The sequence below is a fragment of the Aythya ferina genome (genome assembly GCF_964211825.1).
Source record: "Aythya ferina genome assembly, chromosome: 6".
Lineage (NCBI taxonomy): Eukaryota > Metazoa > Chordata > Aves > Anseriformes > Anatidae > Aythya > Aythya ferina.
Window position 1 is genome coordinate 6,550,293 of NC_140303.1, and position 23,225 is coordinate 6,573,517.

At 40.9% G+C, this 23,225-nt stretch overlaps 1 protein-coding gene across 1 annotated transcript; it reads right to left on the reverse strand.

Moving 5' to 3' along the window:
• Window positions 1-253: 253 nt before the first annotated feature.
• On the reverse strand, window positions 254-14,430 carry WDR75 (WD repeat domain 75). The gene is made up of 21 exons (XM_084522919.1): window positions 14,299-14,430; window positions 14,087-14,216; window positions 13,764-13,829; window positions 13,041-13,134; window positions 12,239-12,363; window positions 11,270-11,340; window positions 10,647-10,763; window positions 9,979-10,067; window positions 9,102-9,260; window positions 8,709-8,768; window positions 8,510-8,625; window positions 7,895-8,067; window positions 7,247-7,410; window positions 5,596-5,779; window positions 4,292-4,386; window positions 3,800-3,895; window positions 3,237-3,406; window positions 2,663-2,722; window positions 1,938-2,078; window positions 1,763-1,854; window positions 254-537 (listed from the first exon to the last, which is right to left on the reverse strand). The coding sequence occupies exons 1-21, from the start codon at window positions 14,382-14,384 to the stop codon at window positions 330-332; spliced, it is 2,496 nt and encodes an 831-aa protein (XP_084379045.1). The 5' UTR covers window positions 14,385-14,430; the 3' UTR covers window positions 254-329.
• Window positions 14,431-23,225: the final 8,795 nt, after the last annotated feature.

Here is a 23,225-nt window from a genome sequence, read left to right on the forward strand (position 1 = left end):
GCTGGGGAAGTTTTCAGAGGCTCAGCTGTGACTTCAGAAACTCATCACAAGTCCAGTAATGAATTCAGCTTCACAAGAAGCCTCTTATATGCACTTGCATGACAAAAAGATACAGGTCAGATGTCTTCTAAGCTCACAGAGAATCAGTGATAAAGCTAAGAACAGAGGCATTTTTTTCCAAAAACTTTAATCCCTCCCCCAAGTTCTCTCTTCTTATGGCCATAGATGTTGATAAAATTCATGGTCAAAAGAGTTGAAAGGGTTTTGGAACAGTATTTAATATCCAAAGCTTCAGCTTACAATACAAAAGAAAAAAGCATGATGTCTGTTTAGAAAGCTGATATCCAACTGTAGTCCATTTTTCTAACTTTTCGTAGCTCTTTTTCCTCAGCTTTGGACAGTTTACATGTTATCTCTCCTAATAAATCCATAGACTTTGTATTTTCTTGTTCCATTTCAGTAACATCTTTTTCCTCGTCTGAATCCTCTTCTGCTTCTTCACTTTCCATTTCTACTTCATCAGCAACTTCTTCAGCACTGTAAAAGGAAGATGATTGGAAATAGTTAAATAGGTAGTTCTGACCACACATGGTAGTACAGTTCAGTTATCATGCAAATAACTTCAAGCAAATATTGTTTTTTTTTTTTTTTTAAAGTCTCAGGCTACAGAAGAACTACTGTACTTCTTGCCATCTCCATTACAAGCTATTTCACATGGCTGGCTTCTCCTTTAAGTAAACTTCCCAAATACACATTTTCTCCAAACATAATATGTACTGTCAGAACATGCAGCTCAGCATTATGTAAGAAGTTATTCCATACTTCTATAGATTAGAAACATCGCACATACTGGTGGATGAGACAATTAAGGCCACTCTTCTTTCAGATAAGAAACAGGTCACTTGGGGTCTTAAAAAATGCTGCAATAGCACATTCCAATGAAGAATTTTTTTTAAATAGAGAGGTATTTAAAACAGCTGCTCCCTTCTCACTTGATTCAAAAGAAACTCATGCTGAAATAGAAACTATACGTTAAAGTAATTATATAGAACAACCACCACCTAAAATATGGTACTTTGACACTATTAATTCAAATACATGTTCTTCAAATACCTGTTCTGTCATTAGGAATGTCCTAGGTGACAGAACAGTCCCGGTCTCCTATAAGTCATCTGATCTACTGAAGTTTATCCCTCCAAGTCAATGCATTATAGATGTGTTATATCACTGTTTATTAATACTGATACGGAAAAGAGAAGGATTTAACATTAATAAGGATATCAGTCTATACAGTGATACACACTTACCAGCCTTTCAGGGGCCTGCTCCTACAGTCCTTGTAGCTGTATGCACTTCAAATGCACAGGCATACTAATTACTAGAGTCAAAGTATGAGCTCTACAGCTGCAAATATTTACAGAGGCCACTGAACTCCTAAATTCTTCTGTACTAAACCACACAGAAGTTTCTATATATTCTTCGTATGCGACTTTTGCCACTATTTTGTTGGCAAAAAAAGTTTACTTGGACAGTCCAGTAAGAATGTTGATCTCAGAAGAACAGGCCACCAAATGCCTGTTTGGCATTTGGTACTCAAGGCCAGGCTGGATGGGGCTATAAGCAACCTACTATTCTATCACCTAAGAGGAGCAAAGGCAAAGAGTGTTAGAAAATTATCTAAAGTGTAAGAATAGCTTTTTTGAAGATGCATTTAAATTCAACTGATCTCAATAACTAGTATGAGTTCTCCCATTTTTCTTACCTTTTTTTCTCTTTGGAGATGAGCAATGAATTAATAAATATAGGACACAGGAAGGAAGCAGACGGCAAAACGTGTGCTGGAGTGTGCAGGAGCTGAAGAGAAAGCAGAGAAGCTTTATTATGAATGCTTTTGCCTGTCATTATTTTGCTTGTTCACTTACTGTAGTTACTCCTACCTCTTTAACAGCAGGGGAATCTTGCTCGTGGTGATTACGAACTACTTTTGTAAGGTCTGTATCCCCTTGTGATTGTTGATGTCTGTGCTTTCCCAACAGCAAGCTAAATGGGGTCACTGGAAGGCTTTCTTCTACGGCCAGCTTGAATAAAAAAAAAAACCACAACTTGTACAACTTGTATTTGAAACAAGACAGTTTTAATTAGAACTTCTATTGTCAAAGATCTAAATTCCATCTCATTTTGAATTACCGAAATTTGGCTAGAAGAATTTAGAATCAATCTAGGTGACAGAACTCCATGCTCAGATTTAACTGAGCTGAGCCATATGACGTGGCTCCTGATACTTATTTCTCTCAGGCCACAAACCAAGGCTCCAAGCATTAAAGAAACCAAAACAAGGAAGAGAGCTAGCTCAAATATCAGGTGGTTTTGCTTCATGCATGCAATCTACATTCTTTTAGAAAATTATCAGATTTTGTTCAGGAAAATTAGAAAAGAAGTATTATGTTACTAATACTTCACCTTTTAAAGGTTTTATGAACAGGACTTCTGCCAACATATAAGCAAGTACAGATTAGTGCCCCTTCAGATAAGGGCCTGTGACTCCCTGTCAGGATGTGATAAGTGTTTTCATGACAGATGGGAATTAGAATCTGTCAAGTTGAACACCAACAGAATTTTGAGTACCGCTACACATTTCTATCAGAATTACTTTGAAAGGTACCTGTTTGCTTGACACCGTAAGCCTTTCTTCTGGGGACTTTGTGCTAAACGTCATTAGCTCCTAAAATAAAGAGAGATGTAGCAGAGTTATGACATCTAGAACTGCTTTCTGTGTTTCAGTACCTAGTCCACAAAAGTTTGGCCCCAAAAGATTTGTTTGTCAAGTGGAAGAAACCAATACAACTTTCTCTTTATTTTTAGAAAGAAAAGGAAGCAGGAATGAGCCCAATATCTCTGTACAGACTTTGCAGGTAGAAGGGAAAACAGACAAAACAACCACACAAATAATATGGGGAAAATCTGAATATCGTATGAAAACATTTGCATAGCTAGCAACACTTCAGCTTCTACATAGTTTTTTTCTGTGAAAAAAGCAAGAGAAACTATTGGAAGCAAAAGAGCAGTAAATAAAAAAAAAAAAAAAAATCGATGTTAAGCTGTTTTAGCATTTGAAAGATTTTAATGAAGAACCATGTATGGCTTTTGTTGCTTTGAAATTATGAAAGGAAACTAATACTCAACAACAGCTGAGCACCCTCACATCCAAGGAACCACTGCTAACCATTATTTCTTACTTGTGCATCGGTAAGAAGATATAGTTGGGATCTTCTTAGCCAAACGTATTTTTCTGAACCAACTGTTTCAGGTACGTCTCTTGGAACGAAGGCAGCACACTGGATTTTTTCTTGACAAAGGTTTCTCTGGATACAGATCGGCCGTGGCTCATTAGGCTTAAACACAAACACTGCAAAAAGAAGAAGTCTCGCCTTTAAGTCATGAAATTCTTACCTTCCTGGATAGCTGTCAAAGCCCTGTGTATGACAGCCAGTAAGGGCTGGACTGGATTGTCTTTAAGCACTAGTTTGCAGGACTTTTAACTGGATATCCTCAATGCATATGAGAAGTTACCTTTTATGGTATTCAAATCCAGAGAATACGCTTGGTAATTAACTTTTCTGTAGAACAGTAGCTCTGGGAAGAATAAACATATCAGAGCTCTGACACAGTTTTCCACAGGTGCAAACACAGACTCAGGTTTGGCTTTTATGGAATTCTAAGAAAACCTTTTCTAGAAATTATGCTTTCACAGTTTTAAGATCCACTGACTACTACTTGTCAAAGAAGCCTTTGTACTCACAGCTGGACTCTTTTGAGAGCCATGAGACAGCAGCAATGTGTTCTGAAAGGGGATCAGGTTGCAGAATTACAACGTTGAGGTGAGCACTCCATTCCACTGAAAAGCAAACATAGCAACAGACAGATGTGAGAAGGCAGCATTCAGTTCCACCCCGGTGCTTTGCCAAATAAAAGGTCAAATGGAAATGACTCAAGGCTTGGCCTCTGCAAGACGCATACAACTTCACTTATTCCCAGATTAATTAAAACACAATTATCAACTTCCTCTACAAGTGCAGGAAATACAAGCTGTTACTGTGTTATCACCTAATGTAGAATTAAATATGAACATACATGCTAAGAAGGATACTATCTTAACTAAGTATTAAAATCTGACCCACTACAAAATATTCTGTGGAAATCTGGATCAAACCAGAATTATTTAATGGTACCATAGTAAATTTGTGTTAGATGTCACCACAGTCACTCTAGTACACATTTAAGCTGATCTTACATGCACAACTGAGCAGGTTCCAGCAACAGAGAAAGCCATGATCAGTGGCACCAATAAGGTATTTGGAACATGTTAGTCTCCCAAAGCAGATGTCCCTACAGAAGCAAAAAGTCAAAAAAGTTAATGACCTTCAGATTTCATTCTTGTGAATCAATACTACATAGAGAAACAAGTCAGACACATTCAGTTAAGATTTAGTTCTGAGATTTGGTCAGGATAAGTTTGCATTTTGCTTTCACCTCTAGCGAGAGGATGCTTTCTTTCACATGCAACCACAAAACAGGTCTGGAAGATGTCAAGTATGCATGACTCCATAAGGATTACGGAGAATTTGGAACTGTTCCTACAGCATTCTGATTTTAAGCAGTGATTTTAACCTCATAAGTAACAAACATGTAATTACTAGTGTTAACATCAGGACTGGAAAAAAGCTTCCAGTATTTAAAAAAAAGATTCCCACCACTGAGCTAAGAACTAGAACAAGTAAAGTAGTAAAAAAAAAAAAAACAAAAAAAAAACTTATAGGTTGCTGATTTGTTTTCTGGAGAAAATAAGAGCCTCTAACATTAGGCCAGTAATGACTTGGAGAAGCAGCTACAAAAGTCTTAGTACTGAAAGGAAACATAGTTCATTCGTAGCATCACTCAGAATTTGTTTAGAGAGAGATCTGGCTCAAAGACTAACTAGAGGAACCAGCGAGGTCACCCATTGCCTGGCTTTCTTAAGGCAATCATAAAAAGGTGATGCTTCACCTGGATCAGGAACTACTGTATATTTGCAGTCCATCAAGCTTCATGTTGAGGTTGTCCTATTCTTTGGGCCTCTAAATTTTATCTGTACTGCGGACCTGAGCCATTCCTCACCACCCTCATGCAACAAAGAGACACCTGCACCTCTTCAGTATGTCTGTTAACATGGCAGCACCCAGCAGAACATGCTAAAGTAGTCTGCCAGCCACATACAGGTTTCCAGCAGAGGTTATCAGCAATCAAAATACACATTGACATCATTTGCATTATAAAATATGGCATAATGGCTTACCAATATACTTCCTATTTGAATTAATGCATACAAGAATAAAGCACTACCTTTTTATATTTATACTTCAGTATTTTGATTCATCTCTACATTAATGGGGAAGTTCCAGTTAGTCTTTTCCATATATGAAATATGACATTCTGCTGTTAAATTCAGCATTTCTAGGAACACATACAAAATTGTGAAGTACTATGAATTGATTCTGTTTTGAATACTCAAGTAAGACATGAAAAGCCAAATATAGAAGATACAAAAGCCAAACATACCTTATCTTTCCAGGTGGATGGCAAAACGTACACTTCAGATCCCACGTACTTGAATCCCATACAGTGACAGTTTCTTCAAAGCTAACAGCAAGCAAAGAGCCATCTTCTGAGAAACAGCAGTTAGTCGCTTGGTAGTTGTGATAGCTGCCTACAAAGTCACAGCTCCAACTCAAACTCTGCTGTGCTGCATTGAATAAGCAAATTAGATAATTAAATTCAAGTCTATACACAAAGAGAGGAAAATTCAAGTATTAGTGCAGCAAAGTAGGCTCAAGAGCATGACAGCTCAGTTTCAGAAGGCTTACTTTTTTGTGAAGTAAGCAGAATCTACCTTTCTCCAGTACAAGAAGCATCTAGTATCTAGATTTTTCATTTGCCCTCTATTTTGCATCCCAAGATTATCATGCTTGTTTTGCCAACTACATTAAATGTTCTCAAGTAAGCAGGTAATAGATTTACAAAGTGAGAAAAGATACCGAAAGACATCCTTTATCATCATCGATTCACAGCTGTTACATAAGAACTGCCTTTGAAAAAGCCAGAACCAGTTCACTTCTTTAAGCAACACAGCACCATCTAGAGGCACAGTAGAGACTTGCTACAAAGAAAACACCAAAAGGTTGTTCCACATACGAACCAGTTAGTTTATTAATTTAATACATGCTTTTATGGATATGTGCTGCACAGAAGATACAGCACATTCAATCCTTTTACCTGATAATTCCTCTCCTCCTCTGGAGGAAATACATAAGGGAAGTCAACACTAATTTTTACTTTTATGCATGCCATGGAATAGAACTCTGTGTAGTCACAGAAAAATAATAAAAACACCACCCCAGCATTAAAGAGACCAGTCAGCAGATGCAAAGCTATCTCAAAGGAAATAAAAAAAACCATTAGGTCTCATCTTCAGTCCACATTGACTTAAGATCACAGTTGCCTAACACTGAAATAAAATTAAGCAGTAAAATCTTTTGCATTTGATGTTCAAAGGCATATGGAATAATGACACACGACACGAGAGGGGCATGTATTATTTTGCAAGAAGCAAACCCCAGCATGCATTTTGAAGAGTAGGATTTGGTTACTTAAGTATCTTGGAAGTGGATCCTAAATATCCATTCTAGGACTTGTTTGATCCAATAAAAAAAAAAATCTATAAAAACTGAAACATCTAATAGGAAGGAAAGATGTTCAAAAAGTCAACTATCAACTGGTGGATTTCCAGAATGCTAAAGCGTTGTTGTTTTATACTAATGGCAACCAAAACACTATCTCTGTTCCGCATCCTGCTTCCTTGAGAGAATTGTCAAGACTATACTCACAGAAATGTCTGCTTTCCCAGCACAGAAGCATCATTACACAATGACAACCCTTTAAATAATTAATACAGGCTGCCATTCCCTTCTGCAGCTAATTTGGTAAAGTCTCTACTGTTTAAGGAACCTCTATATCAGTCTGTAATACTGCAGAACTACAGAACTTCATGACAGAGGATGCTCAGGAGAACATAATACTCCACGCACCTGCAGAAATATGTAAGTGGATGGGACCAGAGGGCCAGGTTCTAAACAGATGAAGTTAGGGTCAGATTTATATCGTGTGTTGTAAGGTGGCAAATAAGACCATGTTACACTTTGACCATGCTTACCTTCTGGATCAGTGTCTTCTAGTATCACCCAGACTTTAAACAGACAATCTTTGCCAGCTGTTACCAGTATCAGGGAGTCATCTTCCAATTCATCCATGTCACGGAAGCACATGGCTGTTATGTGGTCATCGTGGGGCATGCTTATTTGAGTATTCAACTTAAAGCTAGAAGGAAAGAAAAAAAGCTTGTCACTTATTTCATTTTGAACTTCAGGAAGATTACAGTTTAGAATTATTCTAGAAGGGGCAGGGAGAAAGGGAATCAGAGAAACAAAACTTGTAGTCAGAAAGTGATTTTTCAAATAAGCAGTCAAGAAACACATTTGAACTAGAGGCATGTTTTGTTAAAGAAAAAACAAGGTCAGTTTTCTGTAACTTAAGACTAATCAAATAGCAATTGAGTGGAGAAAGTAAGAAATTACATTCAGGACAGCTATTCCTAATCTCTACTTATTCTCTATTTATTTCATGTTTGTGGGCTGTTTCAGATGTGTCACATGCATTTAATCCCTTCCTACAGTTAAATCCAATTTTCCTATTATTAGTTCATTTGAAGAAACCCTTTACAAGACAACATTTGCGTAGATATTTGCATCATGCTTAAGGTACAGACTTGGACACCTAGAAGGCCATCTCTAGTTATCATTACCTTTGTGTTTCTTCATCAAAGAACCACAGCTTCAAGTGTAACTCAAGGTCAGGTTCTTCTTCTCTCTCTTCCACTGTTGCTAACCACTTGCCTTGGGCACTAAATGCAACTTTAACCAAGTCAGTTTGGTTTAAGCCTGCCTGCTGGATGTATTCTTGTTGAACAATATCCAACTGAAAAACAAGACAAGAATAAATATGAGAATTCCAGTGTAGATTTATAGATATTAGTCAGAAGACAATGGAGAAAGGATGTGCTGCAAGCACTGATTTGAACTGATTGGTCTTTGGCATAAAAAAAAATCAGGATAAGCAAAATTATGGCATGCAAATTCCATAATAATAGGAAGTGTGTGCATGTGAAGAGGATATTGCATGAGGATTTTACCTACAAATTTGTGGCATTTAACTTGAGAGTAACAACACTGGAGGGATTTATTCAACTGTCAGCATTTAGCTATGCGTACAGGTAACAAGACTGTGACAAAGCTGACAAAATCTCAGGCTGGAATCCAGTTGCAGGGTACGGGTGCTGGGTTTTGCTTTGTCTTCTGAGAAATTCTGATGTATCATATACTTGACTGAAGAAGTTTTAGCACAGGCCTGTCCAACTTACACTGTACAGCTGTTTGTCACTTTGGAGACAATAGAACTGCAAGTGGCCAGCCTCTCCATTCAGGACCAAAGCTTTGGTTCTAGGATCAACCACTAGACCAGTCTTGACATCCCTGGCTGGGAACAAAAGAGGACAAATGACTTCAGATTGGAAGTTACATATTCTACCCCTTAAGGAGAAGAAACTTCACTGCACTTACCTCTAATTAGCCCTTGAATACTTTTGGAAAATCTTAGGTTGCTGTTTATTATTGTGATTCCTGAAAGGAAAAGCATATAGAGACTTAGAACAGGCTTCCACCAAGCATTAACATCTCACAGAGGGAAAGGCCCTTAACTGTATACATATCAGATTGTGAAAAGATGTCTCCACGTAATCTGTGAGATCCCTAAATCAAGATGTAGCCAAGCTACAGCAAATTTGCAGAACTGATGGAAGAGCAAAACAACCTGCTTTAAGTGTATGTTCTTTCAGATCAGCGTTCAACCTGTTATGTATTATCTAGTTAACTCATTTGAAATGAATGAAGTAGAGGTAATACAGACTTGCATTCCATTTTTGCATTAGGTGGTACTTAAAATACTTGGCTTACTGTTGTCTGTATGCAAGGTGCAATAGAGAGTGCCATCAGACGAAACAGAGATGTACTCAATAGCAGATCCCAAGCGAGGAAGGAAATCCTTCTTACAGTCTGATCCGTTGTGCCACTGAACCAGAACAGCTTCAACTCCTCCACTCAGCAAGCTGGTTCCTTTCCAGGAAATAAACATGCAGTTAGAGGTTTTGTTTAAAAAAAAAAAAATATTGTCAGCACATGTATGTGTTAGTAGAAAAACACACACTGTCACATACAAAACAGTTATTCCTCATGCCCAGCCTGTGCAACAGACATATACATGTATGTTTCCTATTATCCCATGTTAAACCATTAGAGAAACTTACATGAAGTAACGAAAACTTGTGCCAAGAGTAAAATTTAAACAATGGTTTGGGAATCGTAAGCCCCATTACCTTTTGTATCAGTTCAGTATTTGTGTTAGAATATAGATGTTCTCCTTCTATAAGTATTTTGCAGTAAGAAGTATGCCAAGAAATACATTCACCTGAAAGTGAACTGGGTTTTTATCATTAGGTTTGAGCTCAGACAGGACTGGCTTACTTTCTTCAGGTTCAGACAGACTCTGGCAAGAGCTCATTGGCATTACTGATGAAAAAGGAGACAGTAGGGTGTAAGTGGTAGGAAGAGGGGCTAGATTTTACATTCTGCCACAGCAAGTCGATTTTTGTATTATGAACACCAGCCAAAATAGCACCAGAAAAGCTCAACCGCTTCCACTTATTTCAGATCCTTCCTGTACATACTTAAAATTCTACAAACTTATTTGTTAGTAAGTGGATGAACTTGAACTTCCATCGATTTCTTCCCCCCATTCTACAGCTCTGTGTCTTTGAAAGACTCTTGTACTCACCCTCTATAGAAAAAGAGAGATCCATGACCCTGTCATGATGCCAGTGCATGGTGGAGAACACATACTCTTTGTTGTGGTAGAAATTCCTCCTATGGAGAAGGAAAAGAGTACTTCAAGCACAGGGTCATCAACTGAGCAAACAAAGGGGAATATTGAATCGAATCAAGCGTATCTTTTTTCTAACCTCTGAACTACAGTTTCTTGTATGCTTTGGTGACAGGGAAGGAAACATGCCAGCAGCTTTCCCGGGGAATGCTACACCTTCCTGGCATGCACTGTACATCTTACACACACTGAGCAACCCAGAGCTGCAGAGCAACTTGGCAAGCTGACTCTTCTTAACCATGCAATTCCACGAGTGTGCTCTCACTGGGACTCTATTGCCCACAAAGTTCCTCCAATTACTCTCCCATTACCTTTTTCAAATACGTTACAGAATAGTGGAGCGTGGCTGAATGGGAACATTCCCTCTGCTTTAACATTAAAATTAAGCTGTACCCTGAAGTCAATGTGAGTATTGCAGTCCCACAAGCCTGGCTATTCTTTGACATTTTCAGCAGTCATAAAGAGCAACGTAAGGACTAATTAGACTGCTTTGCTCAGGTTTCACTTAATTTCTATGGTCATGCCAGTTTATGGGGTACACAGATGAATCAAAATGAACATACCAGAGTCGAATCTTTCCATCAGCATGGCCAGTTGCAATACAATCCTCCTTAGGATGGCACGCTACACAAGTGAAGAGGTTATTTCCACCTTTCGCGTTTGTTGCTCTTAGAGAAAACCTTCAGAAGTTAAAAATGGAACTCTAATTATATGCACATTTTTGAAAACAAAAAGAAAACTTCAGCTGATGCACAAGTACACAGAAGTAATTCTGACAGCAAAATCAACCGTCTTCCAGTTGTTATAAACTTACACACACAATGTAAAAAAGAGCGAAACTTTCTTTCCACTTATTTCATTACATCTTTGCTTTCAATCAAGTTTATTTGTTCCACTCCTCCCTATCCCACTTGGTCCTTGACCAACCTGTCACTTGTTTCAGTCCAGCATCGTCTAGAAAAATACATACCTGAGCTGAAAAAATGAGCTATCAAGAGCTACTGTGAATACTCTTACTGCCCACCTTCCTTTTTAAAGGAAGCTTCTCATGTACTGTCTACAACCCACCTAGCATAAAACCAAATGGTTGATGAGAAATGTAGATTACTGCGTGCACACATCACCAGTTAACACATTTTTAATATATTCAGATTGAAGCAATACCTGATATCTTCATCGTTCTTACCTGTTTAACTGTTTCCGTTTAAAAAAATAAACTTGGAGATGAAAGTTCTTGACCGATGCCACATATTCACCCTGTTACAGTAAAAGAACAACCAACCAGTTAGGAGATAAAGACTGTACTTACACATGGAAGAAAAAAAAAAAATCGTGGTTCACTATAAAGCACTTGAAACTGGAGATGACACCGGATTGAACACCAGCATCTGTTTTGTCTACTGGTGCTTAGAAAGTACCTGCACAGATGGCAAGAAAGGACTGTTACAACACTTTGAGCCACCACTTCTAGCACTTTTGTCTTCATCCCTGTTTTCAAATGTTCATTTGACCCCACAACCCCAAAACATAGTACACTAGGCATTTCCTTTTCCCTGTTTGCTGTTCTTTAGACAGAACCAATCCTTAGGACAGAATCAATCCTTGTGAGCAACCAAACACTGCTGTATAAGATCTCAGCAAAACAAAGCTACATATCTACTCCTAAAATCACATTTAGTTAAGATGTTAAGGATGTTAAGATGTTAAGGATTTTAAAACCTTCGATATCAAAAGGGACTTTAAGACATTCATGAAATTATGGGTAGACTCCGTTCTCCTTGAAAAACGGTATTTAACAATAGGCTCGTTTCCTGGCACTTCCTACTTTTTCCAGTCCATTTCGTATGTGTCAAAAGTTCAGTTCTAGCAGATTGTTTTAACAAGTATCACGGCTGCCTCCAAGTGCTGCTGAAGCTTATGTCTCTCAAGGAAGCCTTTCCAGAAGTCAGTAACCTACAATTTCTTTACAGCCAAGGTTCCATATAATGATTTTTTTTTTTTTTTTTAAAGGAGTATGTTTTGCTTGATGAGTCTGAAGTGCTGCTGTGCTGTATATGTATGAAAGCAGCATATCGGTCATTTAACAGCATATCAGTCATTTAAAAGGAAAAGAAACAAAACAATACCCAACACTCCCCACCAAAGGCGAATATACCTCTCTTCCAAACGCAGTACACTTTGGTGACGCATCCACACCTTCCAGAACCACAGAAAATTCCTTGGCTTCCACATCTTGGCCTGCTGTTTTTGTCAGCTTCACTGAGACCAGTTGGAATGTATCTGACCAAAGAAAAATCTGTTACCAAAAAACTTTTGCAAACAACTTTATGCATGTCCATTATAAAAGCGATTTTTATAAAAGCTATTTGCACTCAGTCCACCTTCACAAAAATCAAGAATATTGGAAGGTACTAATATGTCTGAGAACTTTGTAATGCTTCTCAGAAAAATATTGTTTAAGATATTCTAATTCACACAGCACTGAATGTTGAGGACTAAATAGCAAATTCCAGTGCAACCATAAGCAGAAAGCAAGCGAAGTTAGATAATGTTTGATCTTGCTCTGACATGATGTTTGTAGAAATAGAGAAGGAATAAGATCAAGCTATATTTCAAACTAAAGTCTAGTAAAAAGTAACCATACAAGCAGTTAAAGTGGAATAGTAGCCTCAAATGCTGTGTGTACACTATATTACGGTCGACACTGTTTAAAGATTACTGCATCTACATCATCAAATATGTGCACTATGTGATTTAGAAATGAAAATGAGCACTTTCCTAGTCAAATGTAAAAAACAGACCTCAAAGAATGAAAATAAAAAAACAAAATACAGAACCACAGGCATCTGTCATAAGACTTAGAGAACATTAATACATTAAAGCACCCTGCTGTGCACTATTCGCTCTGTTAACAGTAGCTTATAAAAACAATATCATAATGATGACACTAAGCATACCTCTTTCACCTCTCTTGGGAATTATAACAAACACCGAGTCCTCACAACTATCAAGTGCATACAGTGCGAGAAGTTTGTATCCCACAGTGAAAGTCTGATGAAAGAAATAAAAACCCAACAGTTACTATACTTGAGCATAGAGTTTTCAAGAGGCAGCAACACAAAACTTTTACAGTGGGGAAAACAGATGTGCTTTGAAGAAACCTTGCTGTATTGGTTGTCCATTCAAGGACAAGTAAGAACTCTATTCCATCAAGGACTAGTATCCATATTAAAACAGCACTAACATACACCAGATTTAGCAAAAAATAGGAAGGCACCTTACCCCCAGTACAAAACAGAAGGCTCAGCTATTGGAAGTGCCCCTCCACTTGGCAGAAAATAGGACCAACAGGACAGACAGCGGCCCATACTTCCACACCATCCTATCAGCTCCTATTGGTACCTCACAAACTGCAGCGTATTCCCTTAAAACTACATTGGGCTGAACTCCAGCAAGTAGTAGTCAGTATGTCAACAGACGGCTGTTTTTTCCCCTAATAATATTATTTATCATCATGAATTTCTGCAGTGACATATGTATCAACATCTCATTACTGCTATGAATAGACAGCTTTCAGGCTGCGTTAATAGTAGAATGCATCTCAGACTGGTTTGTGTCAATCCTTACTATCATTTTACAATCAGTGGGCCAAGAACAACTCTGCCACGCACTCACTGCACCTTGATGAGAATCCCATCCGTGAAGTCCCACAGCTTGATGCTGCCATCAAGAGAGCACGAGTAGAGCTGAGGAGCGAAAAACAGCTATTACAACAAAACATCAAAAGCCAGGTTCTACCTAAAACCGCTACTTAAAGCCTGAACACCGATCTGGGGAACTTTTTGAGCAGCCACCACCCAGGTGCGGCCCATCTCCGGGGACAGCGTGCCTTACCCGGAGCAGCACCACAAGCACACCCGCAGAGCCAGCCCCCCACAAGGGCCCTGCGGAGCACTCCTCCCATCCCCAGAGCCCCCCAGCCCCCTCCCCAGCCCTGCCCCACCTGCAGGCGGTTGTGCGGGTTGAGCCCGACCCCCGTCACCAGCCCGCTGTGGCCGCGCAGCAGCCGCACCAGCTCCTCGGTGGCCGCGCTGTACACCTTCACGAAGTCCCCGGCGGTGCACAGCAGCAACCTGCGGCGAGAGAGGCGACAGCCATGACCCCTCCCTGCGGGGACAGCCCCCCAAAAACACCACACGCAGCCCCCGGCCGTACCTGGCGTCAGCGGAGAAGACGGCCCGGGCGCCGTGCAGGGGGCTGCCCCCGCAGCGCACCACGCGGAGCCCCGCGGCCGCCACCATCTTGAGGCCGCTGCCGCCCGCCCATTCCGGCCCCGCCCGCTGCCGACATGGCGGCCGCCCCGCCCCGCGCCTCAGCGGCGCAGCCTGCAGGGGGGTCGCCTGCTTTCCTCCTTCCTACGCGATAAAAGTTGTCTTAATGTTGGTATCACGCCTACTGTGGGGACACAATGCAATTCACTGCCACGTATTTAGGGTATCGCTGCTGTTTGGACAGCGGTACTTGGAGCCATTTGGTAGCGCGCCTATAGGTGGGCACCTGTACACAGTAACTACCAAACTGTCTTTTGCTCCTGAAGTGACCTAAACTGGGGCTGTGGGACTGGGCTGAAATCCTTCAGCATGGCGAGGAATGACCAACATGTACTGCCCGAAGGAGTAGGAGATGTTAGAAGTATCTATTTTGTGGTATTAAAGTGAGCAAGGAGCAAAATGAATTTCAGCTTTTTTTTTTTTTTTTTTTTTTTTTTTTTTTTTTTTTTCCCACTTGGTCGAAGTGGGTTTTCTGATTTGTTTAAATTTACACTCGTGGTACATAAAATTTATATGTCAGTCTGTGAAAAGCCAAAGAAATTTGCTTTTTTTTTTTTTTTTTTTTTTTTTTTTTTTTTCCTCTCCAAAATGATAAAAGTTGTGGCACGTTCAGCTTGGTGGTTATTTAGGAGGAATTGTGACTTTTCCAGAATTAAGTACTACGAAGTATAGCCCAAATTAATAGGACAGTGAAATAGAGTTCAGGAAAAGACTTACAGCTGAGTTCAGGGGAGCAGAATGAGAGCCCTTTAAGGCCAGGTGTAATACACCAGGTTACCTTTCTCATTCATGAAGTCAGGAATACAATTCAGGCCCAAACCTCTTGAAATAACAGTAAGTTTGCACTCCACTCACTATTCAGCAGATTTCTTGCTTTCTGGAAAACTTGGCTTACTTCAGTTGTGCACCTTAATAGAATAGGGGTTAGGTGGCTGTCTGATGGGGAGTGCTCCAAGCAAGCTGTGAGCTTTGGCATGAGGTACACTTAAAAATTTGGTCTGCTGTTTGTAAACTGGCTTTGGATGCCTTTTTGCTGAAAATCAAAATCATAGGAAACCATAGCTATTAGGCCTTGCAATCACAGGAAACCATCGTAGGAAACCATAGCCATTATGCTTTGCAATCATCTTCAGCGAGATAAAAATAAGCAAAATAAGCAGGTTTTCTTATCTCTTAAAATTCCGTCATTTAGATGGTGATGCCTCATCCATTCAATAATGGATTGCTGTTTTGCGTGTGCAAACATATTTAAAACAAAGACAGCGAATTCACTTGCTAGTTTCCAGTTCAGGAAATATTTATTTGAAGGGCAACTACTCTTGAAAGGAAGAGTGAGTACCTGAAGGATTATTTTATTTGTTAGGAATGTTTCCCTCTTAGTGGTGTGTGAACGCTAGGATCTCATTTCTTTACTGAAAGAAAATCTAACATGCCAGATTACACTTGCATATGTAATAGGAACACGTGCTGTTGTTATGGGAAGCTCCTAGAATGGACTAAATGAGTAGTTTTCTTTTTCAGGTTAGGAAAGCAGTTCTTTTTAGGGGCTTGGATTATGAGATGGGATGTTACAATAATGATTCTTAGCTGCTGTGAACACTAGAGGGTGCTAGAAGAATGACTGCAATAATAACACCGCATTTAAAGCCCAGATTACCAGGAAAGTGAAATTGCTTGAGCTAGGACTCTATCATTTAACGAGCTCCATTTCCTTCGTGTTCAACAGATGATGGCATCTGCATTACCTGTACCGCTGTGCTCTTGTAACTACGTTGTGAACTGTCTTTCAGTCTATGGATGGTACATGTGTCTGGTTCCATGCATGTGTATGTCGTTCCATAAGCTACTGTGCAACAGCTGCACGTTGTGCATCTTGCAGTTGCACTAGTGCAAGTGCAGAGAACAGTCAGGGCTTCAGATGGGCAAACAGGTGCCAAAACAAGGAAGCAAAACTGAGCTTGCACCTTTAATTTCTTTCTGAACTGAAACCGTGTGTACAGAGAATCTGGGATAAGAAGAGACAGACGTACATGAGACTATGTTAGTCTGTGTAAAGATCTTGCTTTGAGGTTTCCTTGTCTTTAAATAGTGGCTGTTGGTAAGCAAGGATACAGCTTGGGGGAAGTGAGGACCATAATGAGGACCTTGTGAGCTTCTTTACCTTAAGCAGCTGCTGGATCTCCAGTGCTTCCTATTCCAAAATGCCTTTGAAGATTTTGTTTCTTACCACTTGGAAAGGACGCCAAGCTTTGTCCAGCTAGGGAAGGCGAGTACTGCAGTATTGAGAAAAAAAATCTGGATGAAAGAAAGACTCTCAATCTTAAACTTTCTGCTTATGGTCCAACAAATGTTCGCGGCCTTTCCTCTGATACAAACCAGCTGTAGCCACGCATTGCCGTGTGTAAACAGTATTCCTCTGCTCTTAGCATTTCTAACCACAAAGCAACAGATTGCAAGCTGTACTGTTCTCTTTTCATCCCATTTGTGCTACTTCCTTACTACTAATAACCACTTGGTCTTTTTTGAATCCCATCCCGTTCCTGCTGGAAGCAGCGAGAGCAGGGCCCAGCAGTGGGCTGTGCCCGGTGACGGGGAGGCAGGCAGAAGATACAGTGGTCGTGTTGGAGCTCTAGTGCCCTCGTGAAAAGTCTCACCCTAACAAGCTGGAAGGCAAGGGGAAAAATGGTGCTTTATTACATTACTTCATTAGGATTAACTTTCTCTGCTACTTTTTGAGGAGCAATTCAGAAAGCAGCTGTAAGGCACTTACTTTTTTCAGTATTTCCTTTCATTCTTTAAAAAAAAAAAAATCTAAAGAGATCACTGTCTTCAGTGGGAGTGAAAACCATGAGATGGTCCTTAGAGATTGATAGAAGAAATCAGTGAGGTGCTGCTTCAGAACTGAGGCTGTTCTGCCCCAGTTTATGTAGTATAAGGGTCAGGTCCCTTCCCCTCCTCTGATATGGCTATTAGAAAGGTTTAACTGTTTTTCTTTTTTTTTTTTTTTTCTTTTTTTCTTTTTTTTTTTTAATTATTATTATTTTTGTATATATATATATTTTATTTAATTTCACACCCATTTCTCTGCTTTCTTCCCATGTTTTGTATAGAAGTTTCCTTCACACCTTGGCATCTGACCGGTGCTGTTGCTTGTCTGAAGGGTACATACCCTTTCCTCCTTAAAGGTCTCCTCTGAGATAGATACTACCAACAAAACTCTGGTGTATGAGTATAATCATGTTAAGCTGAAACTAGCTGTGAAAGTCTTCCCTGTGGTCAGCCAGCAGACTTTGCAGCTGAGCAATGCGAGGCCCTCCCTTTCCCCAGGGACGAGGTATATTGTTCCTGCAGTGCTTCCAGCCACTTCTGCCTGGAGGACAAAAAGGAGTCAGACATGTTGCGTCTCTTACGTGGTGATGTGGGAGGAGCTGAAGTACTTGGCTGGCACTGCAGAGATTTTGAAAAGTACCCAGTTTCCATATAAAATGGATTGTTAGCCACATTTTGTGAAATCTGTGCTCTTAAGTAACTGGAAGGTCAGAGGAGCAGGAGCAAAGGTTACTTTGCAGTGTTGGTTAATATTCTAGATGTGTAGCTTTTGAAACATCCAAAATGATCTAGGCTGTCAAAGTAAAATAGCTAAAGTATCTGCAACTGATTTTTTTCATCTAAATTTTCTTCCTCCATTGAGCAACTACGTCTGTAGGCAAAAACTCCTGACAGCTCCACAGAAGAATGTCTGCCAAATACAACAAAGGTTTCCTGTAAAACGCCAGGCTTCAGTCAGCCTTATGGCAAATGCTAAAATTTGCTTGCACCTGTGTTTTGTTTGAATGGGTGTGCTTGAGGCTCGTGGAAGTAACCAACTGTTATCTCTGTGAATTGAGTTTTCACTTTAGATTTAAAATAAAAAATAAGTAATGCAAGATAATTCTATTTTATATGGTTACTACAGTTTTGCATGAAACCTATGACCTTACACACGAAATTTCACACTGTTTTTGGATACTCCTATTTGTTATTGAGAGGCCACAAGCACCAGAACGGCAGTACTGCTGGATTTCTAATCTATATTTCCACGGGCAATGGTGCAGGGTCTTCCTATTTTCTGTTACTGTAAAGTGACAGAAAGGTGATTTTGGCATGCCATCTTTTAATACTAGTGGAACAAGAAGCATTTTCAGTTCCCATCACACTCGTTGGCCTTGCTTAGCTGTGCCTTGCAGGCAGAAAGCTGGCGCGCACCAGCTGCAGCAGGAACTTTCCTTCTTGTTTCTTCTTTGCCTATGTGTGTTGATGCCATATGAAAGAGTTCCCATGCTACTGTGCCCTGACTGATTTAGGGGTGAGTGTGTGACATTGAAACATATGCCAAAAGAAAATGCAATAAATATGAAAGATCTGTAACAGAGCTGCTCTATTGATACGGACTGAAATCGGTACAAATATTTCTCTGAAACACTCTACATATCAGAGTTCCTAGTTTTCACCATTGTATCTCACTTCTCATTAGCCATAAAGTTGCGCATAGTCTGAAAAAGAACTTTTAAATGAAATTCAGAATTGCCAGCCTAGTCTTTTGCAGATAAGATCAAACATGATCCTAGCAGCAAAGACAGAGTTGCTTATGGCAAGGTCTTCGTATCCTTCCCAGAGGTTATTTGCTAGCAGTCCTTCTGTAGCACAAAGTGTGAACATCTAACCTGATGTACTGTCTTCAGTGACTAATCACAGAATTGCATGCAGTGGTGTTGCAATTTCTTCAAAATGGACCAATTATTTGGGATGTAGGTACCATTTGCCCTGACCAGGAGAATAGGAGGAGGCTTGCAGGGGTTTATTTTCCTAAAGCTCATGATATTGGCTGTGGATGATGCAATTTACATGAAACGAAATTACTGAAATAACTGAAGTGAAGGAAAGCTTGGTGATAATCCCTTTTAGGAAAGGCCCTTGCCATTGGCAGTGTCGTGCAGACTGGGAAGATACCAGTCCTTTTTCCTCAGGGTAATACGGAAAGCATCCGTTTTCGGGTCATTCCATTACAAATGGAAGTGCTGGAAATGTTTGGACTGGGAATTATGCAGTGAAAAAAAGAGAATGCACTTTCATTTTATTTACAAAATACCTTTCACTCAAACAGAAGCTTAGGTAATGAAAAGTTGGGCTTGTAAGGATGTGAAACGAATGTTAAGGTGTGAAGATCAACCTATGAGTGAACTTGATAATTGTGTCTTCAGTTCAGCAGCTTTCTTTTTTGTCTTGGTTGGCCTCTGGAGTCCTGGTTCCTGTTCAAACTGTCCTGCTAAGTGTTTGGGCTTGCTAAACCAGGGCCCCTCGGTGGAATGGATGCTGGTTCTGCTGCCCCAAAACTGCCTCGGGTGTGCGACCGGGGTTCATCTCTCCTAGGGCTCTTGCTGCTAGTTGCTGTGTCGCTCAGCACCTCCTGTGATCCTCACGGGAGCCGCAGGCCGTGCCCCATGTGCGGGGCTGTTGTGTGCTCCTGCTTGGCAGCTGCCTGCTCCTCTGGCTGCAGGCTGAGGCAGAAGAGGCGGAGGAGCCATGGGATCAGTTTTTCCACTGAGCTGGCTGCTCAGCACCTGATGTTACACACTGCCCAGCCCTTGGGACGCGAGTGTGAGGAAGCTACAGTTTATGTCCAGCAGAGGATAGCTCTTAAAAATGCACCGTGTAGCTGCTGATAGCTGCTCGATAAGTTGTCAGCACAGCAGGTGCTAAAGGACACCCCTCTGGGTTTGAGCTTTAGGAAAACCACGCCTGTGAGCAATACCAGGGAACCCGCATCACGTCGTCCTGTTCCCAGGAGTTTAGTAGTAATCTTCACCTATGTAAGCATCTCAAAATCAATTCTGTGACTTTCTTTGTGCCAGGTCCTGTTTTTGGATTGAGGGGCCAGCCCTTAGGGAGTAGGAGTTTACATGAATTCAGCTCCTTGCCGCAGGAGCCCGATGAGTCACCCCCAGCCGTTAAGTGAGATTTATGGCGATTGATGAATTGAACACAAAACTGGGGCATTTCTGTTTTGAGCGAGCTAGTTTTCTCCCTCCCTCCCACAAGTGTCCTTGAACACATTTGTAAGGTGCTCTTTAATTCCAAGACGTGTTACTGTGAATAAGGAGAATGTTGGGAAGAATTTGCTGTTTGCAGAAATGCTTATTTTTGTGTTTTGTGTTCTCGTTTTCTGCAAATGCAAGATCCATTTTCCAAAATGAGCTTTTTTTTTTTTTTTTTTTTTTTTTTTTCCTTCTTAGGAAAGAAAATACTATTTATTGACTGCCTAAGCAAGAGGTCTTCAAGAGTCTTCCATACAACCTAAGTGAACTCCTATTAGTCCACGCAAGTGTTCTCAGTCTTAGCAAATTTGAGGGAAGTTTACAGACTTTGTGTAGCTGAATCTTGAGATTATATATTTAATTCTGGGAAGAGAAAATCCCCTAAAATCTGAAGCCTTGTCCAAAACCCGTGGAGAGGCCTGAGTTGCATGTTTCCACTCAGCCTTGAGGAGAACAGCTGAGACTTAGAAAGATTTACTTCTCCAAGACAAAACGTTTTGCTTGGAAAAGCATATTATTTATTTTATTATTTCTTATATTAGTTTTCTCTTTACTGAGACATAAGTTCCAGAATGTTCAAACTTGAAAGCCTTTGGTGTTTTGGGAGGAGAAGGGCAAAACCTTCACTGCTTCTGAGGTGTTGCCGAAACCCCTTTCAAAGACAGTTATTTAGAGGAAAATGAAGTCATAATTCATGTGCTGAACGGGAATATTTTTTTTTCTAGTTATAGCGGAAAAAAGTATTCCATCATGTGGTTAGACCAGCCAAGCAAATCTATGACATGTTACTAATCAAAATAATATACGAGCTTTTTCAGTAGGAAAAAGAGAACACTGAAATTCCTGCTCAGGAAGGTGTCCTGATGGTTTAGCTGTACCGCAAAATTGGGTTTTGTGTTAGGGACTGTAATAGTGTGGGGGGAATTTAGGATTGCATCGTGTGCCATGGCCCCTGTCCCCCTGGAGGTGTATTTGAAAATCAGCGTTGGAATATTCTTAGAAAACATGGATTTTTGCTTATTTTCACAGAATCACAGAATCACAGAATTTCTAGGTTGGAAGAGACCTCAAGATCATTGAGTCCAACCTCTGACCTAACGCTAACAGTCCCCACTAAACCATTTCCCTAAGCTCTACATCTAAGCGTCTTTTGAAGACTTCCAGGGATGGTGACTCCACCACTTCCCTGGGCAGCCTGTTCCAGTGCCTCACAACCCTTTCAGTGAAGAAGTTCTTCCTAACATCTAACCTAAAACTCCCCTGGCTCAACTTAAACCCATTCCCCCTCGTCCTGTCACCAGGCACGTGGGAGAACAGGCCAACCCCCACCTCGCTACAGCCTCCCTTGAGGTACCTGTAGAGAGCGATAAGGTCGCCCCTGAGCCTCCTCTTCTCCAGGCTGAACAAGCCCAGCTCCCTCAGCCGCTCCTCGTAGGCCTTGTTCTCCAGGCCCCTCACCAGCTTCGTCGCCCTTCTCTGCACCCGCTCAAGCACCTCCATGTCCTTCTTGTAGCGAGGGGCCCAAAACTGAACACAGTACTCGAGGTGCGGCCTCACCAGAGCTGAGTACAGGGGGACGATCACCTCCCTAGCCCTGCTGGTCACACTGTTCCTGATACAAGCCAGGATGCTGTTGGCCTTCTTGGCCACCTGAGCACACTGCTGGCTCATATTCAGCCGACTATCCACCATCACTCCCAGGTCTTTCTCTGCCTGGCAGCTCTCCAACCATTCCTCTCCCAGCCTGTAGCTCTGCTTGGGGTTATTGCGCCCCAGGTACAGGACCCGGCACTTGGCCTTGTTGAACTTCATGCAGTTGACCTCAGCCCATTGGTGCAGCCTATCCAGATCCTCCTGCAGAGCTTTCCTACCCTCAAGCAGATCGACACACGCACCTAACTTGGTGTCATCTGCGAACTTACTGAGGGTGCACTCGATGCCCTCGTCCAGATCATGGATGAAGATATTAAAGAGGACCGGCCCCAGCACCGAGCCCTGGGGGACGCCACTAGTGACTGGCCTCCAACTGGACTTGGCTCCATTCACCACGACTCTTTGGGACTCTTTTGCATCATCTAGACATACAGAAAATGCTGTCCTCTATCAGACAGTGCAAAGCAAGCATTTTTCAAGCACTGAAGGTAACACTGTGCCAAATCACACTTTCCTTACCAATACCGCATGTGTTCACAACTGTCTGTCTTCACTGGGCCACGGATGTGATACACCTATTTTGAGAACCAGGATCAAAGATTTAAGATTCCAGAGATAAAAATGTTCATTTCTGGCTCTTTAATGAGTACCAAGGTCCTACACTGATGTTGTTGAGCCGCATACATAACTTTTCTGCCTTCTCTGCACTTTACAGCAGTTAGCTGTCATTTAAAGTAATTTACAAAAACAGCTACATTTGGTTGGGGTCTGACACTAGAGATGATGCCACAAAGACTGGGGATGGACGTCACCAGAATCAGCCAAACTGGCTCTGCACCTGCTAAATAACATCTGTAATGCTAGAGTAAATGCAGTACGGTTGGCAATTTGAAAGCAAAAGCAATTTGTGCATTGCAAACTTCAGACTAGTTCGTTTGCAGAGACTCAGAAGGGCATTCTGTTCAGTTTTATGTTTTATGGTGTTGTCATGTCTTGCAAACTTATCTAATAATGCTGTGAAAAAATACTGAAAGCCAGTTATCCATCAAAAAGATGAATGATCACTCGAACCTATTTAAAAAAG

Bases quoted from the DNA above. Each gene is read 5' to 3' on its own strand.
- WDR75 (XM_084522919.1), bottom strand. From the start codon at position 14,384: ATGGTGGCGGCCGCGGGGCTCCGCGTGGTGCGCTGCGGGGGCAGCCCC. The intron at 14,217-14,298 runs GTACGGCCGGGG...CTCTCGCCGCAG, and splicing joins GTCTTCTCCGCTGACGCCAG to GTTGCTGCTGTGCACCGCCG. The intron at 8,626-8,708 runs GTAAGTGCAGTG...TTTTGTTCCCAG, and splicing joins TATTCAAGGGCTAATTAGAG to CCAGGGATGTCAAGACTGGT.